Below are 21,578 nucleotides of genomic sequence, written 5' to 3'. Positions count from 1 at the left end.
TCAAGTAGGAGAATCTTTCCTAGAAACCTCCAGGAGGTTCCCTTTCAGCTAGAACTGGGCCACAGGCCCACCCCTAACTTCAAAGAGGCTGGGTAAGAATCTGACACTTCTAACCTACAACAAATGAGGCCAAAGTGGAATTGAGGCTGGCTGTTGCATGGATAACCTGTAGTGCTTACCAAAGTCTGGGAACCAAAGAGTTTCAAGGATGCCTCACTCAGGTCAGGGGTAATTGAGAAACAAGAATGTAGAAGTATTTATTCAGAGTGAGTCAGCCATAGGCTTCACCCTTCTAGAGGTCATCAGCTTCTTTAAGAATGGCTTTTTAACCCAGGTAAGTGTCCTGATAGTAAAATATGGAAAAAGGATATTGTTGAGCAGGGGGTCCTTCCTAATATTCTTGCTTCTTCGAGGCTCACCTTCCCTTCACACAAACCAAAGGAGGGGGCTCATAATTCCATTCACCTTGTCTAAAAGACTGGCCAGGCTAGTCACTGTTCAAGTTACTTACAAGAAAACATAGGCAGGCTTCCTTCTCCTTCACTGACCTTTGCAGCAGGTCTCCGGCACTCGAACAGGGGTAATAAGGAGGGAGAGCTAAGTGAGAAGAGCTACTCTCCCTTCCTGAGAAGTAAGCCTTAAACCCAGCTGTGCCCCTGCAGTCCACTCCCCACTCTCACTGCCAGAGTTTGGGCCCAAAGCATCCCTCATCTAGGCTCCTGCTCAAGTTTCTCCCTCACCAGGAAGAATGCAATGCAGTCAGGGGGACAGAGAGCTACGAAAGAACCAGAAAAAAACTCTTATTACAAACACCCACAAGAAAGCCTTATTCCCACTACCCAATTCTGTTAACCAAGAGGAGAAATTTCAAAATTCCAAGGCACTTAGTTACTAATCTGATTCTGCCCTACATGTGGATATTCAATAAATACTTGTTAAATTAAATTGATTCAAGGTTTTATTTATTCAACCTACTTAAAGCTTATGTAAACCCCTTGGAGATTTGTGTCAAGCTGTTAAGTTGGAAAATATATGAAAAGTAGTATTTTCACTAGACCAGCTTACCTCTTAATGAGCTTTATGAGCTTAGTGTAAACTGGTGAGCGTGTGTGTGTGTGTGTGTGTGTGTGTGTGTGTGTGTGTCCAGGAGAGGGGAGCAGAAGGAGGAGGTAAGGAGGAAACAGGAGAAAAGCCTGTTTCAGTCATTTCCTACGTTTGTCTTCATTGCTATACTTATTAACCAGCTACCGCCCTCTAGTGCTCACTGCGTGAAGTACATTCCTGAGTTCTATTTCTATCTAAAAACCCTGGACTCTAGAAAGGGACAACTTCCTGTTTTGCAGAGGAGCAAACTGAAGCCCAGAGACTGAAGTGTCAAACTGACCCAGGCAGTTTCCTGGATTCTTAGATACCTCACTGTAGCTGATTGGGCAAACTCTTTTTATTAAAAGCCATTTCTCAGACATATCAATAATCAATAAAAATTACAGCATACTTATTGTACACCCGAAACTGTATGATAACTCCACTGGGATTAAAAATAAATAAAAAATCAGTGCACATAAAAATTGGTAATCATTTAACACTAATGTCAAGTGTTACCTGTTATTTCCAATGTTGTTCTAAATGAAGCTAAAATTGACTGTCGGTGAAATTTAGGTAAGGATTTATAAATATCATTGTTATGTTCTAAACTTGATGAAGTTTAGAAAATTCCTATACTACTTTTATGTGTGTGTGTGTGTGGGGGGGTAGTTAATTAGAAAGGACCGAAGTAGATTTGGCTATTTATCAGAACTGACTTATGACTGTCTCCATGTAGGCTAATCTTCTGCTAGAATTGTCCCAAAGGAACCTCTTTACTCACTGAGGGAAAAGGGGAGGGGGGTTAATTTTAACTTAGAACGCATATTTTCATCATTTAATCATTTTGCTGGTGGAAATAAATTGAAAGTTATCCAGCTGGATGTGTCACTTATAAGAACATTACTGAGTAACAAAAGATTTATTCAAATATTTAATTGGAAGGAAATACATCTGGAATAAGTTTTATTGGAATTCATATAAAAAGGAAAGTAAACCCGTTAGAATTAATATCATAAACAGTTGACTTTATCTGGAACCAGAAATGTTAATGAACTGGAGCCTAAAAGTCATAACCACTTTTCCTTGCAAAAAGCCAGTCATTTTTGAATTTATATGCCAATTATGCTTTATTACTTTAGGTAGAGCTTTGTTTTCAGTGAATATTTTACAGATAGATCACTCAAATTACCTAATTTGTTTCCTTTCTCCCCTTGTCTTCAAAAAGCAAGCAAAAAATAAAAATGGTAGAGGGCATTTGTCTTCAAAACACTTCAGAAATCCTGCTAAAATGGGCGAGTCAACAGAGAGTCCTGCGTTTGGGCTACTAGTAACTACACGAATGAAAAGATATCTAGTTCCCTCCTTAGATGTCAACATAGATCCCATTGATCAAATAATCAAGTCTCGAATAACGTCTCCTGTGGAGGGATTCTGAGAACATTCTCCCCAAGAGGACAAGGCCTATGGCTAGGAACAGAACACCAAAGAGCAGGGTTCCAACGAGGAGCCATTTTTCAAATGGAAGGCCATGTTGACTTTCTGGAACACTGTTCAGGGAGGAACCCCCTGGTTTGGCCTTCTCATCCTTCTGGGAAGCAGCTTTATTTGTAGCAGAAAAATCCACATTTGATGTAGGCAGTGTAGTAGCAGAAAAATCCACAGCTGACAAAGAAAGTGTAGGAGGGTTAGAGGCAGCCTCTGTGTCTGAAGGTAGAATGGAAATTTCTCGAAAGGGCACAGTTTCTGGGGGGCTCTTCCAGTCCATGGGTGCCTCAGAGATAGTGTTTGAAACTGCTGCTGTAGCTTGTCTAGCTTTGGGTGTGACCGCAGCACTTGTCAAAATTGTAGACAAGAGGATTGTGGGGGGCTGAGACTTGCCCAGGGCTAGGGATAGAGCTGAGGTGGCCACTTCTGGTTCAGAAGTCATGGAAGGTATCAAGGGAGCATTGGTGGTCTGGGGCTTTGGAGGGGCAGAGGTGGTAGGCAGAGAGGCAAATGCAGGCTTTGGAGGGGCAGAGGTGGTAGGCAGAGAGGCAAATGCAGGCTTTGGAGGGGCAGAGGTGGTAGGCAGAGAGGCAAATGCAGGCTTTGGAGGGGCAGAGGTGGTAGGCAGAGAGGCAATGGTCACTGTTGCAGGGAGTGTTGTCACATGCTTAGGCAGCGGATGAGCTATTTTTTGTTTGGAGGCAGGCTGTGAACTCTGAGGATGGCTTTTTTCTTTATAAACAGGGAACAATGTACTCGCTTGACCGATCTTCACTAGTTTCTCCAAATGATCTGAGGATCCCAACTTCTGAGAAAATGCATCTCTCCAGAAGCTATCAGCGGGCTTTGAATAACCTGTCACAGCAGGGGTTGTGGGAGGAATTCTCCTTGAAGACTGGCCACGGATGAGAGAATCTTCTCGGGTTAACTCTGGGCTTGGCGAGTTAGTTCTGGCCACAGTTAGAAACTCTGAAAGATGTAAAGAAAATTAAAAGGAGACTTAAATATTTCATGCCATGGCAGGTTAAAAAAAAAAAAAAAAGGACAAACAGCTTGTTCAGTAAATCCCCCGAACTGTTGAAACTTGACATTTCATAGAAACTTGCGCAAAATGGAAAAATACAAATTGCTAAATCAGAATCTGATGACACTGCCTCTCTACCAGATGCTGTGGTTTATTTCTAGAGGGATGGGACAGAGGAGAAATGTGTGGAGGAGGACCAGGCGAGTTCAGGAAGAGGTGGGAGGAGCAGAGCAAGGGAGCGAAGAGGAGCTCAGGACCCAGCAGCAGGAGGTTAGGTGTAAGGGGCTAAGGCCAGGGAAGAGAGCTGTGCCAGGGTGACACGGCAGGAAGAGGACTGGCAGAGAGGGGGGCTCCCTGGGACTGTCATGACAGCCCAGGAACTGACAATCACCAAGGAGAGATCTCACAGCAAGGGTGACCCACAGGCAAGAACAGTAGTAGTAGGGGCCTTAGGCAACAAGGGAGGACACAGAATCCCAGACATTTGCCTGCAACAGTGGAGGAGAAGGAGGAAGAGGAGGAGGAGGAGGAGGAGGATGCCAGGAAGGGAGGTCTGGCCTCCTGGGGCACAGAGCCCAAGGCCGCAGCAGAAGGCTGATGACATTTTCCAACCAAAAACAGGTTTCAGCACCACACTCTGGGGAGGAAGGCAATTTGAGAGATTTCATTCTGACCCTCAAAGATTAAAATTTCAGAGCCAATGTCTTATTAGAGTCTGAGGACAATGGAACCAATATTTGAAATTAGGATGGCCACAGTGCTGACAAGAAAGAGCAGAAAATCACACAGTTCTGAGTGCTGCTGCGGGGGAACCAGCCTCAGATCCTCCTCAAGGGGGAAGAGCAAGCTCAGAATTGTGCCCTTCATCTCACACACCGTTCATCACCACCCAAACTGGAAAGGCTTAATGGAGCCATTAGGGGCAGGGAATGATCGTTCAAATGGCTCTGTATCACGCTGTTGCTACTTGGCTAATCACCTCACTTAGATTTAAACTGCAGAAAACACAAGGAAGGAAGAAAAGGAATTCCATAGTGTTTATGGGTTCATTCTTTCCTGTTCTCTTTCCTCTTCTCTTCTTGAACTCCTCTCAATGCCGGTTTCTGAACTATATTCTCCTCGCATCTCTGCTAACAAACAGATCCAGAGGCAGCCTCAGATTTGTAATATGTTTGACTACTCTGTAAGCTTCACACTACAAAGAGGTCCCTTAACTGTCACTTATCAGGGTGCCTGGGTGGCTCAGTCTGTTAAGCAGCTGACCTTTGACTTTGGCTCAGGTTATGATCTCAGGGTCATGAGATGGAGTCCCGTGTAGGGCTCAGGACAGAGTCTGCTTGAGATTCTCTCTTTCCCTCTGCATCTGCCCTTACCCCTGCATGCCTGCAAATGTGTGCTCTAAAATAAATAAAGGGCACTTGGGTGGCTCAGTGGTTGAGTGTCTGCCTTGGGGTCAGGGCATGATCCTGGGGTCCTGGGATTGAGTTCCACATCAGGCTCCCCAGAGGGAGCCTGCTTCTCCCTCTGGCTATGTCCCTACCTCTCTCTGTATGTCTCTCATGAATAAATAAATAAAATCTTAAAAAAAAACACCAACTATAACTTATTAATCCATCTAGGACAGAGATGAGCAAATTATGACCCAAGGGCCAAACCTGGCTAGCCATTTCTCTTTGTATGGCTTGTGAGCTAGGATCTACATTTTTAAATGGCCAACAAAAATCAAAGGATAATATTTTGTGACATATGACAATTACATAAAATTCACAATTCGGTGTCCACAAATAAAGTTTTATTGGCATGTAACCATTTTTTATACATTGTTTGTGGGTACTACATACTATAAGGACAGAGGTGAGTAGGTACAACAGATTGCATAAGGCCCACAAAGCCTAAAATACTGGTCTGGAAAGCCTAAAATAGTTGTCATTTTGCCCTCAAGAGAAAAAGTTTGCAGACATCTTCTCTAGGATACAGTGCTTTACTCCAGAATAGAATTTGGACGATTGAAATTCCTCTCTCCCCTGACAATGCTGAAGAAAAGAGTTTCTGCTGCAGGTTATACCACATTTACAGATATAACATCACCATGAGATAAACAGCACCTATATATATATATATTTTTAGCACCTATATTTTTAGATAGTATCAGATTTTTTGGTAAAAAAGAACAAGACTGGGATGCCTGGGTGGCTCAGTGGTTGAGCATCTGCCTTTGGCTAGGGTCATGGTCCTGGGGTCTAGGGATTGAGTCCTGCATTGGGTTCCCCAAAGGAAGCCTGCTTCTTCCTCTGCCTATGTCTCTGCCTCTCTCTGTGTTTCTCTCATGAATAAATAAATAAATAAAATCTTAAAAGAAAAAAAAAGAACAGGACTCAACATATTTTAAAGTTAAAAAAAAAGGGGGACACCTGGATGGCTCAGCGGTTGTGTCTGCCTTTGGCTCAGGTCCTGATCCTGGAGTCCCAGGGTTGAGTCCCACATCAGGATCCCTGCATGGAGCCTGCTTCTCCCTCTGCCTATGTTTCTGCCTCTGTGTGTGTCTCTCATGAATAAATAAATAAAATCTTTTAAAAAAATAATAAAGTTTCAAAAAAAAGACCAGTTAAGAAAATGCTCTGTGATGTATATGAACTCAGAATTTAAAGCCATTGACAAGAATGACCAAAACAGCTGCTTTCTTTCTCAAGAACACAAGCTCATAAAGAAAACAAGGCTAGGGCTAGTCCCATTTCTTGATAAGATTCATCTATTGGCAAAGATCCTAGAACCACCCAGGGATCCTCTACACCTGCTCCATTCACCTCACCCACTGATGTTTGCCATTGGGGTGTGGTACCTTTCCTCTCTCATGCACAGATGAGCTAGAGGGGACTTTGAAACAGCCGGGTTCCCTCAATCCCTCTTTTGAGTTCATTTTCAAGTGACTTCATGAAATAAAAAACTTAAGGGCTAACTATTACTTGAAAACCAACTGAGCAAACAGATTCCCAATTGATTCTCTCCCTGAGTTCCCCTACTCTAGTCCTTGGTAGAAATGACATACCACAAAGCTGGAAAAAAAAAAAAAAAAAGATAATGCCAAGTTACAATGGTTTAATAGAATGAACAGAGTGCTCTGTCATATTTCAAACTTTTGGTCTGTAAATATTAACCAGATATAGGAAATGCAGTTCATCTGAAAACAAACCACCAAAGAAATATTTAAATATTTAATTTCTCTCTCTCTCTCTCTAAAAAAAAAAAAAAAAAAAAAATCTCTCTAAACAGGAAGCAGATAATTTATTTTCATGGGGAATCTTAATCTATCAACACGGGCAGATCATAAATAGAATTACAAACATAATTTGTAAACATCCTGTAGATATAAAGTCAGCTGCACACTACTAGGTCCAGGGTTGGTGCCCTGGGCTCTGAGATATTGATCTGGGCTCTGGACTGATGGCGCCCCTTGGTGGCTGCCACAGGAACTGTTTGATTCTAATTCCACTTACCCTCACCCCCCCACACCCCCCCCCCCACACCCCCCCCCCCCCCGTTGGAAAGGTTTACATACATGCCAAGTTCCCTTTTCTCCCATTTATATTGGAGAGAATCTTTACCACACACTCCCTTTTTGACACATGCATTATAAAAGCAACAATACTACACAGTATTATGAAAATTATAAAACAAATTCAACTATAATTTTTATCATTGTGTCCCAACAACTATTCACATTTATACCTTACATATACCTTAAAGTTAAATTTTTTCATGTCATTGAAAAACAATTAGGTGTTTTTCACCTGAAATTTTGCTTATTTATGTACTCAACCTTATTTTTAAATATTTGCATCCTATTATTTCAAGTGGATCCATCATATTATACACCCAACCATTCTCTGGCAATTGGACATTTATGCTGCTTCTAGTTTTTCACTCCTTAAACTAATTATGCAATAAACAGCTTCAAACCAATAGCTTTTTCTTGTTTTAGCTTTGTGTCTTTAGGTTTTATGGAAGTAGAATTACTGGAGTAAATTACCTATAATTTTCACAATACTGTGCTTTGATTATGAAACAGGAGCCACACATAGGGAAGCACACTGATAATGGAAGAAGGGACAGAATGAAGATGTAGTGAGAAGGGATAACAGAGGCAGAACATCATGGTCCAACTTCCATATTATGGGAATTCCAGAAAGAGAAGACCAAGTATTCCAATCAATGTCTTGAGCCCTGACCACTTTGGAAACTAAGAGTGGGAATATCCATTTCCTGCTAGATACCACTCTTGGCTATCTAATGCAATGTTCCGGGTGATCAGAGGAACAGCAAGAAGTATCAACACCACACTGTAGCCTCCAAAGTTTTTAGCCAAGATGAAATATATATGGGCATGAAGTGAAGGAGCCACACAGATCGGGGGCAGCCATCCTAGCCACTGAAGCCCCAAAAGGTCAAGAAAAGACACCGTTCACAGAAAGTAAGGTCTTAAGTGTTTTGTTTTTTTTTTTTTAAGATTTTTATTTATTTATTGACAGAGAGAGAGAGAGCACGAGCAGGGGGATCAGCAGACCGAGGGAGAGGAAGAAGCAGGCTCTCCCTGCAGAGCAGGGACCCTGATGCAGGACTCAATCCCAGGACCTTGGGACCATGACCAGAGACCAAAGGTAGATGCTTAGCCTGATGAGCCACCGAGGCACCCTGGTCTTGATTGAGTGTTTTAAGAAGCCTAATTTGTTCTCTGCTTAGTGTTTTTAAAAATCATTATTTTACATTGTACATGTATGTTATTTTACATTATTGTTCCTACAATTTATTGCTCTTTTTAAGTATATAGTTCAATGACACTGAGTATAATTACTTTGCTCTGCAACCATCACCCTCATCCATCTCCAGAACTTTCTTCATCTTGCAAAACTGAAACTTTGTACCTTGTGCAAGTTTTCTTATACTTGGGTTTATATCACTACTTAGGAAGAATGTGCACAAATAATTTGTGCTTTATGCCTCTGCTTAAGGAAATGCTTGATGCATCTGGTTCATTAACCAAAACTCAGATACAAGCTCACCCAGGAGACAAAGCAGTCTCTGCCCAGGGTGCCTGGGCAGTATCATTCCCCAAAGTACCTCACACATAATACAGTCAAGAGAACCCTTGATTGTGTTCCCTGCCCCAACCCTAAAACCAGTCTCCATAAACCTTTCCCAGCTCAGTAGATGATGCCAACAACATCCATGTAGACACTCAAGTCAAAAACTAGGACTTAACTTCAATGCTTCTCTCCTCCCTGTTGTCATCCTCCACACCATTGGCAAGGCCTGTGAATGCTACCTCTGAAACAGCTGTATATCAATTTCTCTCTACCTCCTCTGCCACCTCCCCGATCCATAATGCCATGGTCATTCACTTGGATCTTGCCCCCACCTCCTATCCACTTCTCTTGCTGCTGCATTGCTGTCTACCCCCAGTAGAACAGTCGCAATGAGCTTTGAGAAATTACCTTGAAAACACATTACCTGAGTGCCTGCTCAAAAATTTCCAAGGGCTTCCCATTTACACACCTAAAATAAGAACTTCCTACCCTGGTTTGCAAAGCTTTATGTGATCTCTGTGCTTTTCAAACCTGTTGCATTTCACTCTTTATGAGGTTCACAATGAGTCAGCCAGCTGGGACTGGGGTGTTTGTTCTTCAAACACTCCAAAACCATTCTGCCTTAGGATATTGGAATGGGCTATTTCCTCTGCCTGAAGGTCTTCCCAGATCTTTTTATTGTTTAAATCTCACTTGAGGGGTTACTTCTTCACAGATGCTTCCTCTGATCACCTAATCAAGGGGGTCCACTCAGTGATCATCTATTACATCGTCTTTGCTCATCTGCACAGCACTAGTGACTACTTTTCCTTGATTATTTATTTATGACGGTTACTGTCGCTCTCCTAAAACATAAGTTCCAGAGTTAAGGACCTTGTTTTTCTTTTCTTTCTTTTTTTTTTTTTTTTTTTTTTTTTTAATGATAGTCAGAGAGAGAGAGAGAGAGAGAGAGAGAGAGAGACATAGGCAGAGGGAGAAGCAGGCTCCATGCACCGGGAGCCGGATGTGGGATTCGATCCCGGGTCTCCAGGATCGCGCCCTGGGCCAAAGACAGGCGCCAAACCGCTGCGCCACCCAGGGATCCCAGGACCTTGTTTTTCACGTTTACTGTTATATTTTTGTGTTCTTAGGGCAGAAAAAATGTCTGGCAAATAGGAGATGCTAAATAACATCTGCTGTTTATCAAGTAAATAAACTAATAGAAAACTACTGATAGCCGAGGGTGTAATGACAAAAAACTTTCTACAGTTTAAATAAAAGGAAATTTGATACCAAAAGCATTTCTTCCTGAAAAACCAACAAGCCAAAATCTCACCAAGACATATTCAAATAATTATATATATATTTAAAGATTTTATTTATTCATGAGAGACACAGAGAGAGAGGCAGAAACATAGGCAGAGGGAGAAGCAGGCTCCCTTTGGGGAGCCTGATGCGGGACTTGATCCCAGGAGCCTGGGATCACAACCTGAGCCAAAGGCAGACGTTCAAACACTGAACCACCCAGATGTCTTTCAAATAATTATATTATTCTTCAGTTGTTTATTTTCTGTATTCTGAACAAATATGCTTAGTAGGAAGACTATATTTCCAATGCCTGGCACAGAATTTGGCACATGGTAGATGCACAGTAAATACTTCTTGAATGAACTTCCCTCCAAGTCTGGGTAGTAAGCTCCAGAGTGTTTGATTTCAGATAATGTTATTATAAAATAATTGGAACCTAAAGACAAACATACTGGAATTTTATACACTCACATAGGTCTTTGAAAACAATCTCCCTGGGCCCTGGAGATCTTATTCCAGTGTTGTTTAACATCATTCTAAAGAGGCATTTCAAAATGTTGTCATGAAAGGTCTGTGTGCCTTTTATCTCAGGGAGGTAAAAACAAAAGCGACACAACACAAAATACTAACCTTCAGACATCTTTCATTGGAAACTTGAACTAAAGTTTAAACTAAAGTTTAAACTAAACTGAACCTTAAATCATGAGAGTTTTCTGGTGTGCCTCTATATTTATGACCACTTTTGGTAGTTTTACTTAGATCTTTGGTAGAAAATCTTTCACAGGAACCACGTCCTTAAATAATTCCAATTGCCAAAGAAAAAGAACAAAGTTTTTATTACCTCTAATTATCCTGTAAGTCATAAGTCCTTTAGCTGGTTTCAGTGGACAGGCTTCCTCACTGGGACAGAAAAATAGGTAGCAGTTGGGTTGTCTAGCTGTTTTTCGAGTGTCGAAGATCATCAAGTTACATGCTTTGTCTCCTGCAATGAAAGGCTTTGTAAGCATTATGTTGAAATAGGATATTCTAAAGAGTAGGCAATTATTTATTCTGCTGTCCAACACAAACACCTTTGTTCATATTATTCACTTGCTTGCTGACCGCTGATTCATTTCCTCTTCCTTAGTCACGTAAAGCAATTTGTAAAGACACTGGATTTAAAGATCTGAATTAAGGCATTTCTGGCAAAACCTATTTTATTTTTTTTAAAGATTTTATTTATTTATTCCTGAGAGAACGAGAGGGGCAGAGAGATAGGCAGAGGGAGAAGCGGGCTCCCTTTGGGGAGCCCGATGTGGGACTCGAACCCAGGACCCCAGGATCATGCCCTGAGCCAAAGGCAGACACCCAACCACTGAGCCACCCTGGCAAAACCTACTTTAAATAGTACACTTAATTCTTTATATAAGCCTTCCATTTGCTAAAATATCCATCAAAACATACACAGAAATACTGATTTTTACCATCTTTACACAACCCACAACTGAATTGGGACTGAAATGGATCTAAGTTAATGATTTCATGAATTTCTCCTATCCCAAAGGCAGACACCTATCTCAGACACCTATGAACACATGAGTCTGGCTTTCTTGGGGAGAATCACTAAATTCAGCATCAAACTATCATGCTTCCTTCCACAAAGGATCTGAGTAGTTTATGGAACACAAAGTCTATTTTTTACTTTTATCAATACCATTCTTCTTTTGATTTTTTTTTTCCTTCACATTTCTACTCGTCTTTATCATTTCTGCTTCTTCATTTTCCTTCCTTTCTGGCTTTTCACTCTAAACTTTTATTTCTGGCTTCTTTTTCTCTTCCTCTTATGCCCAATATTATTATTCTTTCTATTCATCATGGCATACTGTCGGTTTTGGCCTCAATCTAGTACAGTCACACTTCTTAGCCTCTGACCCTTGAAGGATCAGTACACCTCTGGTCAGGATGAAGGTTAAAAAGCATATAGGCTAATTATTAAAATTTCATGCTCTTTCTCACCACACACACACTTAATCATGTACTAAATAACCTTGTTGTGGTAATTGCTTCATAATGCATACGTGCATCAAATCATCACATCACATATCTTAAGTTTACACAATGTTATATGCCAAATGTATCTCAGTAAAGCTGGGGGAAGAAACCCTGCATAATTGGCCATCAGCACCATGTCTTTAAATCAGGCAATGGTTAGGATCAACCTTGACTTCCACTTTTGGAAATAAGACTTGGTGAACTTCTGCAGAGGTCTTATCATATCTCTCTCTACCACCCAGGCAACAAAAAAGGCACTTTAGGCTTTTCCCTTCCCAGAAATGGGATAATTCTACAATACCATTTTTGGGGGGCACATAGGTAAAAAAAAAAAAGGGAGGGTCCTTAAGCCCTCCCCTCATGCAAGTTGTATGTAAAAATCTTGTGTCCTTTGTACTTATAGGCATTTTTCTTGAATCTGTGGCTACAAGCAAATTATCAAAGTGCTTTTTTGAGCCCTAAGCAATTAAAGACCACTGCTCAATAATGAGGAAAAAGTCTGAGACCCATTAAATGAGACCCACAATTACCTCTGCTTACAGAAAAGCAGTGACAATAATTTTGTTTGTATAATAAAGCAGGAAACCCTCATTTCTTACTAAACACCCATTATGGAACTGAAAAAAAATGCAAGGTTTCCTATATTGCTAGTAGGCACTCACAAGGCATTCAGTCCCATTTGCCGATGATTTTCTATTTCATATAAATGTTGATTACATTTAAAGAAAAACGAAATTTAAATTAAATCTCTGGAATTTCTATAAATCATACTGTAAAGAATGTCCAAAAACACACTGCCTAGTTTGAGAAGACCACTGGAGGTTTTTGGGTTTTTTTCTTCCTGACATCAAATACGTGGTATCATTTCCACACTAATTCTCCACCTGACTGTCTTAAAATTCAATTCAATTCAACTCAATTCTTATGCTAAACAAATTAGAGTTAGTATCAGACTCCATGGGTTTAAGGGCTCAGTCCCATAAGATTGTCCTCACTTAGATGCTAGTCAAAAGTATCAGGTCCTGGAGGTGGGAGGGTGAAGGTGGGAGCACCTGGGTGGCTCAGTTGGTTAAGAGTCTGGCTTCTGCTCAGGTCATGATCTTGGAGTCCTGGTTAAGCATCTGACTTAGGTTTAGGTCATCATCTCTGAGTCCTAGGACTGAGGCCTGTATGGGCTCCCCACTCAGCAGGGAGTCTGTTTCTTCCTCTCCCTCTCCTGTGCCCTCCCCTGGCTCCTGCTCTCTCTCTCTCTCTCTCTCTCTCTCTCTCAAATAATAATAATAATAAAACGTATCAGGTCCTAGGGTGCCTCTGTGGCTCAGTGGTTGAGTATCTGCCTTTGGCTCAGGGTGTGATCCTGGTCCGGGGATCGAGTTCTGCATCAGTCTCCCTGTGAGGAGCCTGCTTCTCCCTCTGCCTGTGTCTCTGCCTCTCTCTCTGTGTCTCTCATGAATAAACAAAATCTTAAAAAAAAAAAAAAGTATCAAGTCCTAGATTACTCTTACTTCTGCTCAGTTTGGCTATAAATTCAGGTTCCCACAATCCCCTACCTCAGTTTTGATAATTTGTTAGAACTACTTACAGAACTCAGGAAAAGGCTATACTTACCATTACAGTTTATTTTAAAAGATGCAAACGAATAGCCAGATGAAGGGTAAAAGGGCAAGGTCCAGAAGGGTCCTGAGTGCAGGAGCTTCTGTCCCATTGGAGCTGGAGTGCATAACCCTTCTGGACACATGGATGTGTTTGCCAATTGGAAACTCCCTAAAACTATCGTTTCAGGATTTTTTTTTTGGAGATTTCATTATGTGGGCATAATTGATTAAATCATTGGCATTGGTGACTGAATGCAATCTCCAGCTACTCTCCTCTACTTGGAGGTGGGGGTAGGCCTGAAAGTTCCAAACTTCTAATCAAGCCTTGGTCTTTATAGTGACCAGTACCCATCCTGAAGCTACCAGGAGTCATCTCATTAGTATAAACCCAGCTGTGGTTGAAAGGGGCTTATAATGAATAACAAAAAAAGTTCCTATGCTTAGGAAGTTGCAAAGCTTTTAGGAGCTCTGTGCCAGGAATCAGGAACAAAGATTATATACATATATTTCCTACTATACTATACCCATTATAGAAAGAAAAGAAAGTAAAGATATAAGAGAAAATATATGATTTGGTTGGCTAATAAGTGAGGTAAGAACCATTAGTCCAGGGTTCAGTAGCTCTTCTAGGCTCCTCAGTGGCAAGACTTTGTCCATCTCTTTTTTTTTTTTAACCTATTTTTAAAATTTTTTTTTTAATTTTTATTTATTTATGATAGTCACACAGAGAGAGAGAGAGGCAGAGACACAGGCAGAAGGAGAAGCAGGCTCCATGCACCAGGAGCCCGACGTGGGATTCGATCCCGGGTCTCCAAGATCAAGCCCTGGGCCAACGGCAGGCGCCAAACCGCTGCGCCACCCAGGGATCCCCTTAACCTATTTTTAAATTTTATTTATTTATTCACGACAGAGAGAGAGAGGCAGAGGGAGAAGCAGGCTCCATGCAGGGAGCCCAACATGGGACTCGATCCCGGGTCTCCAGGATCACACCAAGGCTAAAGGGTTTAGGGGCTAAAGGCGGTGCCAAACCACTGGGCCACCCGGGCTGCCCGACCTTGTCCATCTTATTCATTTTTTTCATCTTATTCATTTTTTTTTTTTTGTCTCCAGCATCCAGGAAGGCATTTGGTGCTCAATAAATTTTGTGTGGTTTTTGTTGTTGTTGTTGTTTATTCATTTATTTCTCATTTAGGGAATTAGGACAGGATCATAACTGAAAAATGATCACTGTTTCACTGTTTTTCTTCAAGTCATAGGTCTGAAACTTGAAATATGCAAAGGTATGGCTCAAATTTGTGGGCCTCTGTTTCCCTCTGTGTCACATGAATGAGTTAGACCAAACAACTTCCCATATCCCTTAAGGACTTTTGTTTCTAAGATATTGGAAACATCTTAGATACCCATTAGAACATAACACCAGTGGTTCTCAGCCTTTTTCTAATCAGACACCTGGGTAGTATACAGACACACACCTCAGTAACTTTGACCCAGCTTAGGGGAGGGAAGAATACACTTGTGGAATATTTTGCCAGTGATTTTTTCACCCACATTTCTACTCCATAGAGAATCACTTGTATAAATTACGTAACCACATCAACCAGCTACTGATGTCACAAAAGACTCGGAATAAAGAGTTGCCAAGGGATGATTACTTACCTGTTATGTTTTTTGTTGAACAGCAAGAATTAATGCAGTCTTCCTGAGTTAATGTACGTATGGGTTCATTGCCTCTAATTCCCTTAGAAAGAGATGACTGGATGTCAATGACAACATCTTCTAGACTCTTGGTAGGGCAGTTTTGACTGCTGGACAGCCTTAGTGTCAGGAAACAAATTATTACAAAAGTATAAGTCAAGCTCCATTCTTCCCTAAAGAACATTTTAAATTTCAGTTTGGTCTTAGTCTTCAAACATCAAGGATAATCCTCCCTCTGGTCTGAGTTTGCTTCTAGAAGATTGTACAGATCAGAGAATTTCTCTCTAGAACAAAAATAGAAAATCATCAATGAATTTTGTTTCCTTTAATAAATCTAGTGAAGATACACTTCATTTCCTTCAAGTCGATGTAAAGAATTCATGATTTCTAAAACAGAAACAAGTTTTTTTTATGTTTCACTTTTAATATATTTTATAATAGATCAAGACAATCTTTCATTAAAAACAATAAAGAAGAGCACCTGGGCAGCTCAACTGGTTGAGCATCCAACTCTTGAGTTCTTCTCAGGTCATGATCTCAGGATCATGGGCTCAAGCCCTGCATCAGGCTCCATCCTCAGCAGGGAGTCTGCTTGAGATTCCCTCTCTCTCTGCCCCTACCCCCCTTTGTGCACTCTCTCTCTATCAAATAAATCAATCTTAAAAACTTGGTAAAGAACAAATAAGCACAAACACGTATACTATCCCATCAATGCTTAAAAGCTGACAAGTGTCTGTGATGGAAGATCTATAGATTCAGTGCAATACCAATAAAGTTCCTAGCAAGTTATTTCGTGGGTCTCAAAAATTTTAAAGTTTTGATTTTTTAAAAAGATTTATTTATTTGAGAGAGAGCACACACATGGGGGGGGGGGGCGATGGTAGAGGAAGAAGGAGAGAGTTAATTTCAAGCAGACCCCTCACTGAGCACAGAACCCAATGCAGGGCTCAATCTCACAACCCTGAGATCATGACCTGAGCCAAACCAAGTGTGTGATACTTAACTGACTGAGCCACCCAGGCTTGCCTTAAAGTTTGATTTGAAAGTTTACATGGAAATGCAGAAAGGCCAGAATGGCCAACAAAGTCCTGAAGAAGAACGGAGTTGGAGAACTCACACCACCTAACTTCAATACTTACCATAAAGTTATAGTAATCAAGACCATGGGGTACTGCCAAAAGAAAGGAAAAACAGAATAGAACAGAATCGTAAGTCAAGAAATAGACCCATAGATCTACTGGGTCAGTTGACGATAGATGAATCAACTGAGCTCTAACAAAAGAGCAAAGGCAATTCAATGGAGAAAGGACAGCCTTCTCAAAAATGGTGCTAGAATGACTAGATATCCATAGGTATCTTACTGTAAGAAAGATAAATCTAGATACAAATCTTCCATTGTTTACAAAAATTAATTCAAAATCGATCAAAGACCTAAATATAAAATGTAAAACTATAAAACTCTTAGCGGGTTAACTGGTAGAGCATGTGACTCTTAGCAGGTTAATTGGTAGAGCAAAATCTTTGGGGTTGTAAGTTTGAGCCCCGTGTTAGGTACAGAGTTTACTTAGAAAAAAATCTTTAAAGAAAACACCTCCTAGAATATAACATAGGAAAAATCTTTAGATACAATACCTAAAGCACAATCCATTAAAGAAAAAAATGTTGAGGCTGGATTTCATTAAAATGAAAACATCTGCTCTGCCCAAGACACTAAGAGAATAAAAAGATTAGCCTCAGACTGGGAGAAATATTTGCAAAACACATATCTGATAAGGACTAGTAGCTAAAATATACAAAGAATTCTTAAAACTCAGAAAACGGGGACACCTGAGTGGCTCAGCGGTTGAGCGCCTGCCTTCGTCCCAGGGTGTGATCCTGTAGTCCCGGGATCGAGTCCCACATCGGGCTCTTTGCATGGGGCCTGCCTCTCTCTCTGTGTGTCTCTCATGAATAAATAAATAAAATCTTAAAAAAAAAATCAGAAAATGACCCAATTAAAAATGGGCAAAGTATCTGAACATACAACATCACCAAAGGAGATAGCACAGATAACAAATAAGCATGTGAAAAGGTGCTCAACATTATAGTCATTAGGAAGCTGCAAATTAAAACGAGATACTACTATACACCCGTTAGAATGACTAAAATCCAAAAAGCTGACAATACCAAATCCTACAAAAATCTATATACACATTTAGCTTTATACATCACCTCCCAAAACTGGAAACAACCAATAGGTGAATGGATAAACAAAATGTGGTATATTCAAAAAATGGAATATTATTCTATATAAAAAAATGAGCTAGTAAGACACAAAAGGACAGAGGAAACATAATTGCATATTGCTAAGTGAAAGAAGAAGCCAGTTTGAAATATATGACTTCTTGTCAACTATATGATGTTCTAGAAAAGGCAAAACTGTATCAACAGTAAAAATATTAGTGGTTATCAGGCAGAGGAAGGAAGGGATGAATATGTGGAACATGGAAGTTTTTAGAGCAGTGAGGTTATTCTATATGATACTGTAATGGTTGTTACATGTCTTTGTCAAAACCCGTAGAACTGTACAACACAAAGAGTGATCCCTAATACAGAAGGTGCTTGGCTGGCTCAGTTGGTGGAGCATGCAATCCTTGATCTCGGGGTTCGTTTGAGCCCCATGTTGGGTGTAGAGATAACTTAAAAATAATTTTTTAAAAGATTTTATTTATTTATTCATGAGAGACACAGAGAGAGAGAGAGAGAAAGAGACAGGCAGAGGGAGAAGCAGGCTTCATGCAGGGAGCTGGACATGGGACTCCATCCGAGGTCTCCAGGATGACGCCCTGGGCCAAAGATAGCGCTAAACTGCTGAGCCACCTGGGCTGCCCTAAAATATTTTTTAAAAATAAGAATGATCCCTAATATAAGTAAATAGATTTAGTTAGTAATAAAACAACAGAATAGTGAAAAAGCAAAAAAAAAAAAAAAAAACCATATATTTACCTATATATAGTAACAACACAAGTCCAATACCTTCGTTGCTGCTGTATCCAACTTTTTAAAAAGATTTTATTTATTTATTCATGAGAGACACAGACAGAGAGGCAGAGACATAGACAGAGGGAGAAGTAGACTCCCCGTGGGGAGCCTGATGCAGACTCGATCCTGAAACTCCAGGATTTCACCCTGAGCCAAAGGCTGATGCTCAACTGCTGAGCCATTCAGGCGTCCTGGTGTCCAACTTTTTTAAGTCAAATAATACTTATGTTTCTCACGTGCCAGTTTCTATGCTAAACACTTTACATATGTCATGTCATTTAATCCTTACAAGAATCTTTTTTTTTTTTAACAATTTTATTTATTTATTCATAGAGATGCAGGGAGAGAAAGAGAGGCAGAGGAAGAGACACAGGCAGAGGGAGAAGCGGGCTCCATGCAGGGAGCTGACGTGGGACTCGATTCAGGGTCTCCAGGATCACGCCCTGGGCTGCAGGCGGCGCTAAACCGCTGAGCCACCGGGGCTGCCCTCCTTACAAGAATTATTTATTTATTTATTTATTTATTTATTTATTTATTTATGATAGTCACAGAGAGAGAGAGAGAGAGAGAGAGAGGCAGAGACACAGGCAGAGGGAGAAGCAGGCTCCATGCACCGGGAGCCCGACGTGGGATTCGATCCCAGGGTCCCCAGGATCGCGCCCTGGGCCAAAGGCAGGCGCCAAACCGCTGCGCCACCCAGGGATCCCCTCCTTACAAGAATCTTAATGCAATAGATTCCCAATTCTTATGAGATAGATCCCATTTTAAACCCATTTTCAGCAAAAATGGAAACAATTGTGGGTATTTGGGATTTTTTATTTTTTTATTGGTGTTCAATTTGCCAACATATAGCATAACACCCAGTGCTCATCCTATCAAGTGCCCCCCTCAGTGCCCATCACCCAGTCACCCCCATCCCCACCCACCTCCCTTTCTACCACCCCTTGTTTTGGGGATTCTTTATTAGCCTATTAAAGAACAAGTGGTGCATCTAACAACTGCCATAATTTTGAAGACTTTATTTATTTATTTGAGAGAGAGACAGCAAGCGCCCATGTGGGGGGAAGAGCAGAGGGAGAGGGACAAGCAGACTCCTCAATGCACAGGGAGTCCCACCTGGCTCCATCCCACAACCCTGAGATCATTTTTTTTAATTTTTTGTATTTATGATAGTCACAGAGAGAGAGAGAGAGAGAGAGAGAGAGAGAGAGGCAGAGACATAGGCAGAGGGAGAAGCAGGCTCCATGCACCGGAAGCCCGACGTGGGATTCGATCCCAGGTCTCCAGAATCGCGCCCTGGGCCAAAGGCAGGCGCTAAACTGCTGCGCCACCCCAGGGATCCCTCCTGAGATCATTACCTAAGCCAAAATCAAGAGTCAGAGGCCCAATGGGCTGGCCCACCCAGGTTCCCCTAATAACTGCCACAATTTTGAAGGACTGTTGAATGTACACGATACTTGAAATCCGTGTAATAAGTAATATGATATGAAAACCCCCGTGATTCTTACTGGCGGCAAATTACAGCTGCCTCTAACTCTGCTGTGGCTTGTGTGTGCCTCTTAGAGGAAATGTTGTGTTTCAGTTTGAGGCTACTAAAATAATAAATTTTCCCACTGAAGTTCTCAGACTTTTTTTTTTTATTTATTTTTATTTTTTTTTAGACTTTCTAAATACTACCTGTGATTCTCCAGTTTAAGAATCCTGGCACAGGTTATCTTTTTATGCTGCCACATTTTGCAAGTCTCTTTTCTAGCCCTCAAGGAAAGCAAACAGGACCCAAAGAGGAAAACCAGGCCAATACTTTACTTTGAATGGATTTTGACAGAATGTCTCCTTGAATTCTTGCAAAGAAACCGGAACTATGTGGGGGCATGGGGTAGGAACTGGGCTTTCTGTACGCAGCATCTTTTTAGAGCCTGGACTGCAAGAGGGACTGAAGAGTTTATCTCGCTAAAGATGCTCAACAACTATTAGGTAAAGTTATTCTTCTAATCATTATGGCTTAGGCCTTAAAGGTCCACAGTCAAGTTGAATTCTATTGAAAGAGAGGGGGGAAGGGATACATGTGGGAGAGAGAGGAGGCACCCGAGCACTGATGCCTGCTTAGTGCATCACTAAAATGCACTTGTACATAACCGGGTCAAATAATGGAAATCATTTTCTCTCCCTTCCTTTGAGGAGATGCATGTCGCTTACTGAGCATTCTCGTGCCTCTCCCCATGACGACGTGGAGCCAATGCCGTTTGCGACAGGTGCTTGGGCGCGAACCTGGAGATCCCCCCAGGGCTCCGCGGCCCCCCCCCCCCCCCCCCCGCCCCGCCCGGGCCTTGGCGCTCCGGGAGAGGCAGAGGGGAGCGCCAGGAAACGCGGGGGGCTGCGGCCCGCCTGGAGGGGAACGCGGCGACGCCTTTACCTGGCAGCGACTGGCCCCGGGGCCCCGCGGGTCCCACCTGGGCGAGGACAGCCCCGCGCTCGCGGGCAAGGAGCGGCCGATCCGCGCGCAGCTCTCGGCGAGGGCGACGGGGATGCTCCGCGGCTCCCGCCGGCCCCGGCTTGCGCGCTGAGCCAGTTCCTGCTTCCGTCGCCGCGGCCGAAAGTTGGCGGGGGGAGGGCACATTCCTGCCGCAACCCGGAGCTGCTTCCCCGCCACTCGGAGCGCGGTCTCCGGAGCCCCTCCCCGCGGTGGCCCCAGGCGCCCCGCGGTCGCGCTGAGCCCGGGACCCCGCCGGCCGCCCCGCCGCGCCCCCCGGCCCGGCCCCCCCCAGGTTGACCGACCGCAGGTCTGCAGCCGCGCCCGCCCCTGGAGGGCAGGTAAAGGCCTGGCGAGGTCAGGCCGGTGGAAAATCAAACCAGCAGAACAGTCCGCCCCCCCCCCCCCCCCCCCCGCTGGGCCCGGGTCTCGCCCCCTTCCCAGAGCACCCTGAGCGCGGTTGGTCCGCTCAGGATTGCACAGAGCTCTCAGCCTGAGGCCTGCTCATGGGGATCCTGTGGGGATCCTGCCGGGATCCTGCCGCGCAGAGGGTCCTTGTTAGAGTTGGCGGTTCTCCAGGGGGTGCGAGGCTAGGCAAGCCTTAGCCAAGGCATCCGATTCCGCCCGCGTGGACTCTTTATAAGTAAGGGTGATAATGAAAATAGCCATGCCTGCGATAGTAATTAAAACATATCCCCTGATTTAGCATAATACCTAGCATGTAATAGGTACTCAGTAAATATTTAAAATATGTTTGTCGAGTGAAGGAATGGAAAGGAACTACTAGGGCATAGGTTACAGAA

General features: G+C 42.5%; 1 protein-coding gene across 1 annotated transcript; it reads right to left on the bottom strand.

Annotated features, from left to right (window-relative positions):
* Positions 1–2,004: 2,004 nt before the first annotated feature.
* On the bottom strand, positions 2,005–21,023 carry MANSC1 (MANSC domain containing 1). The gene is made up of 4 exons (XM_025995212.2): positions 20,719–21,023; positions 15,246–15,568; positions 10,805–10,945; positions 2,005–3,540 (listed from the first exon to the last, which is right to left on the bottom strand). Exons 2-4 carry the CDS (start codon positions 15,466–15,468, stop codon positions 2,450–2,452), a joined length of 1,455 nt encoding a protein of 484 aa, XP_025850997.1. The 5' UTR covers positions 15,469–15,568; positions 20,719–21,023; the 3' UTR covers positions 2,005–2,449.
* Positions 21,024–21,578: the final 555 nt, after the last annotated feature.

Source organism: Vulpes vulpes, chromosome 8 (genome assembly GCF_048418805.1).
Source record: "Vulpes vulpes isolate BD-2025 chromosome 8, VulVul3, whole genome shotgun sequence".
Classification (NCBI taxonomy): domain Eukaryota; kingdom Metazoa; phylum Chordata; class Mammalia; order Carnivora; family Canidae; genus Vulpes; species Vulpes vulpes.
Note: the sequence above shows the minus strand (reverse complement) of the source record. Positions and strands in the feature narration are given on the sequence as shown.

Excerpts from the sequence above, each read along its gene's own strand:
- MANSC1 (XM_025995212.2), bottom strand. The coding sequence starts at position 15,468 with ATGTTCTTTAGGGAAGAATGGAGCTTGACTTATACTTTTGTAATAATT. Across the intron at positions 10,946-15,245 it reads TTCAACAAAAAACATAACAG|GAGACAAAGCATGTAACTTG; the intron begins GTAAGTAATCAT and ends CTTTCATTGCAG. Across the intron at positions 3,541-10,804 it reads GACTTACAGGATAATTAGAG|AGTTTCTAACTGTGGCCAGA; the intron begins GTAATAAAAACT and ends TACATCTTTCAG.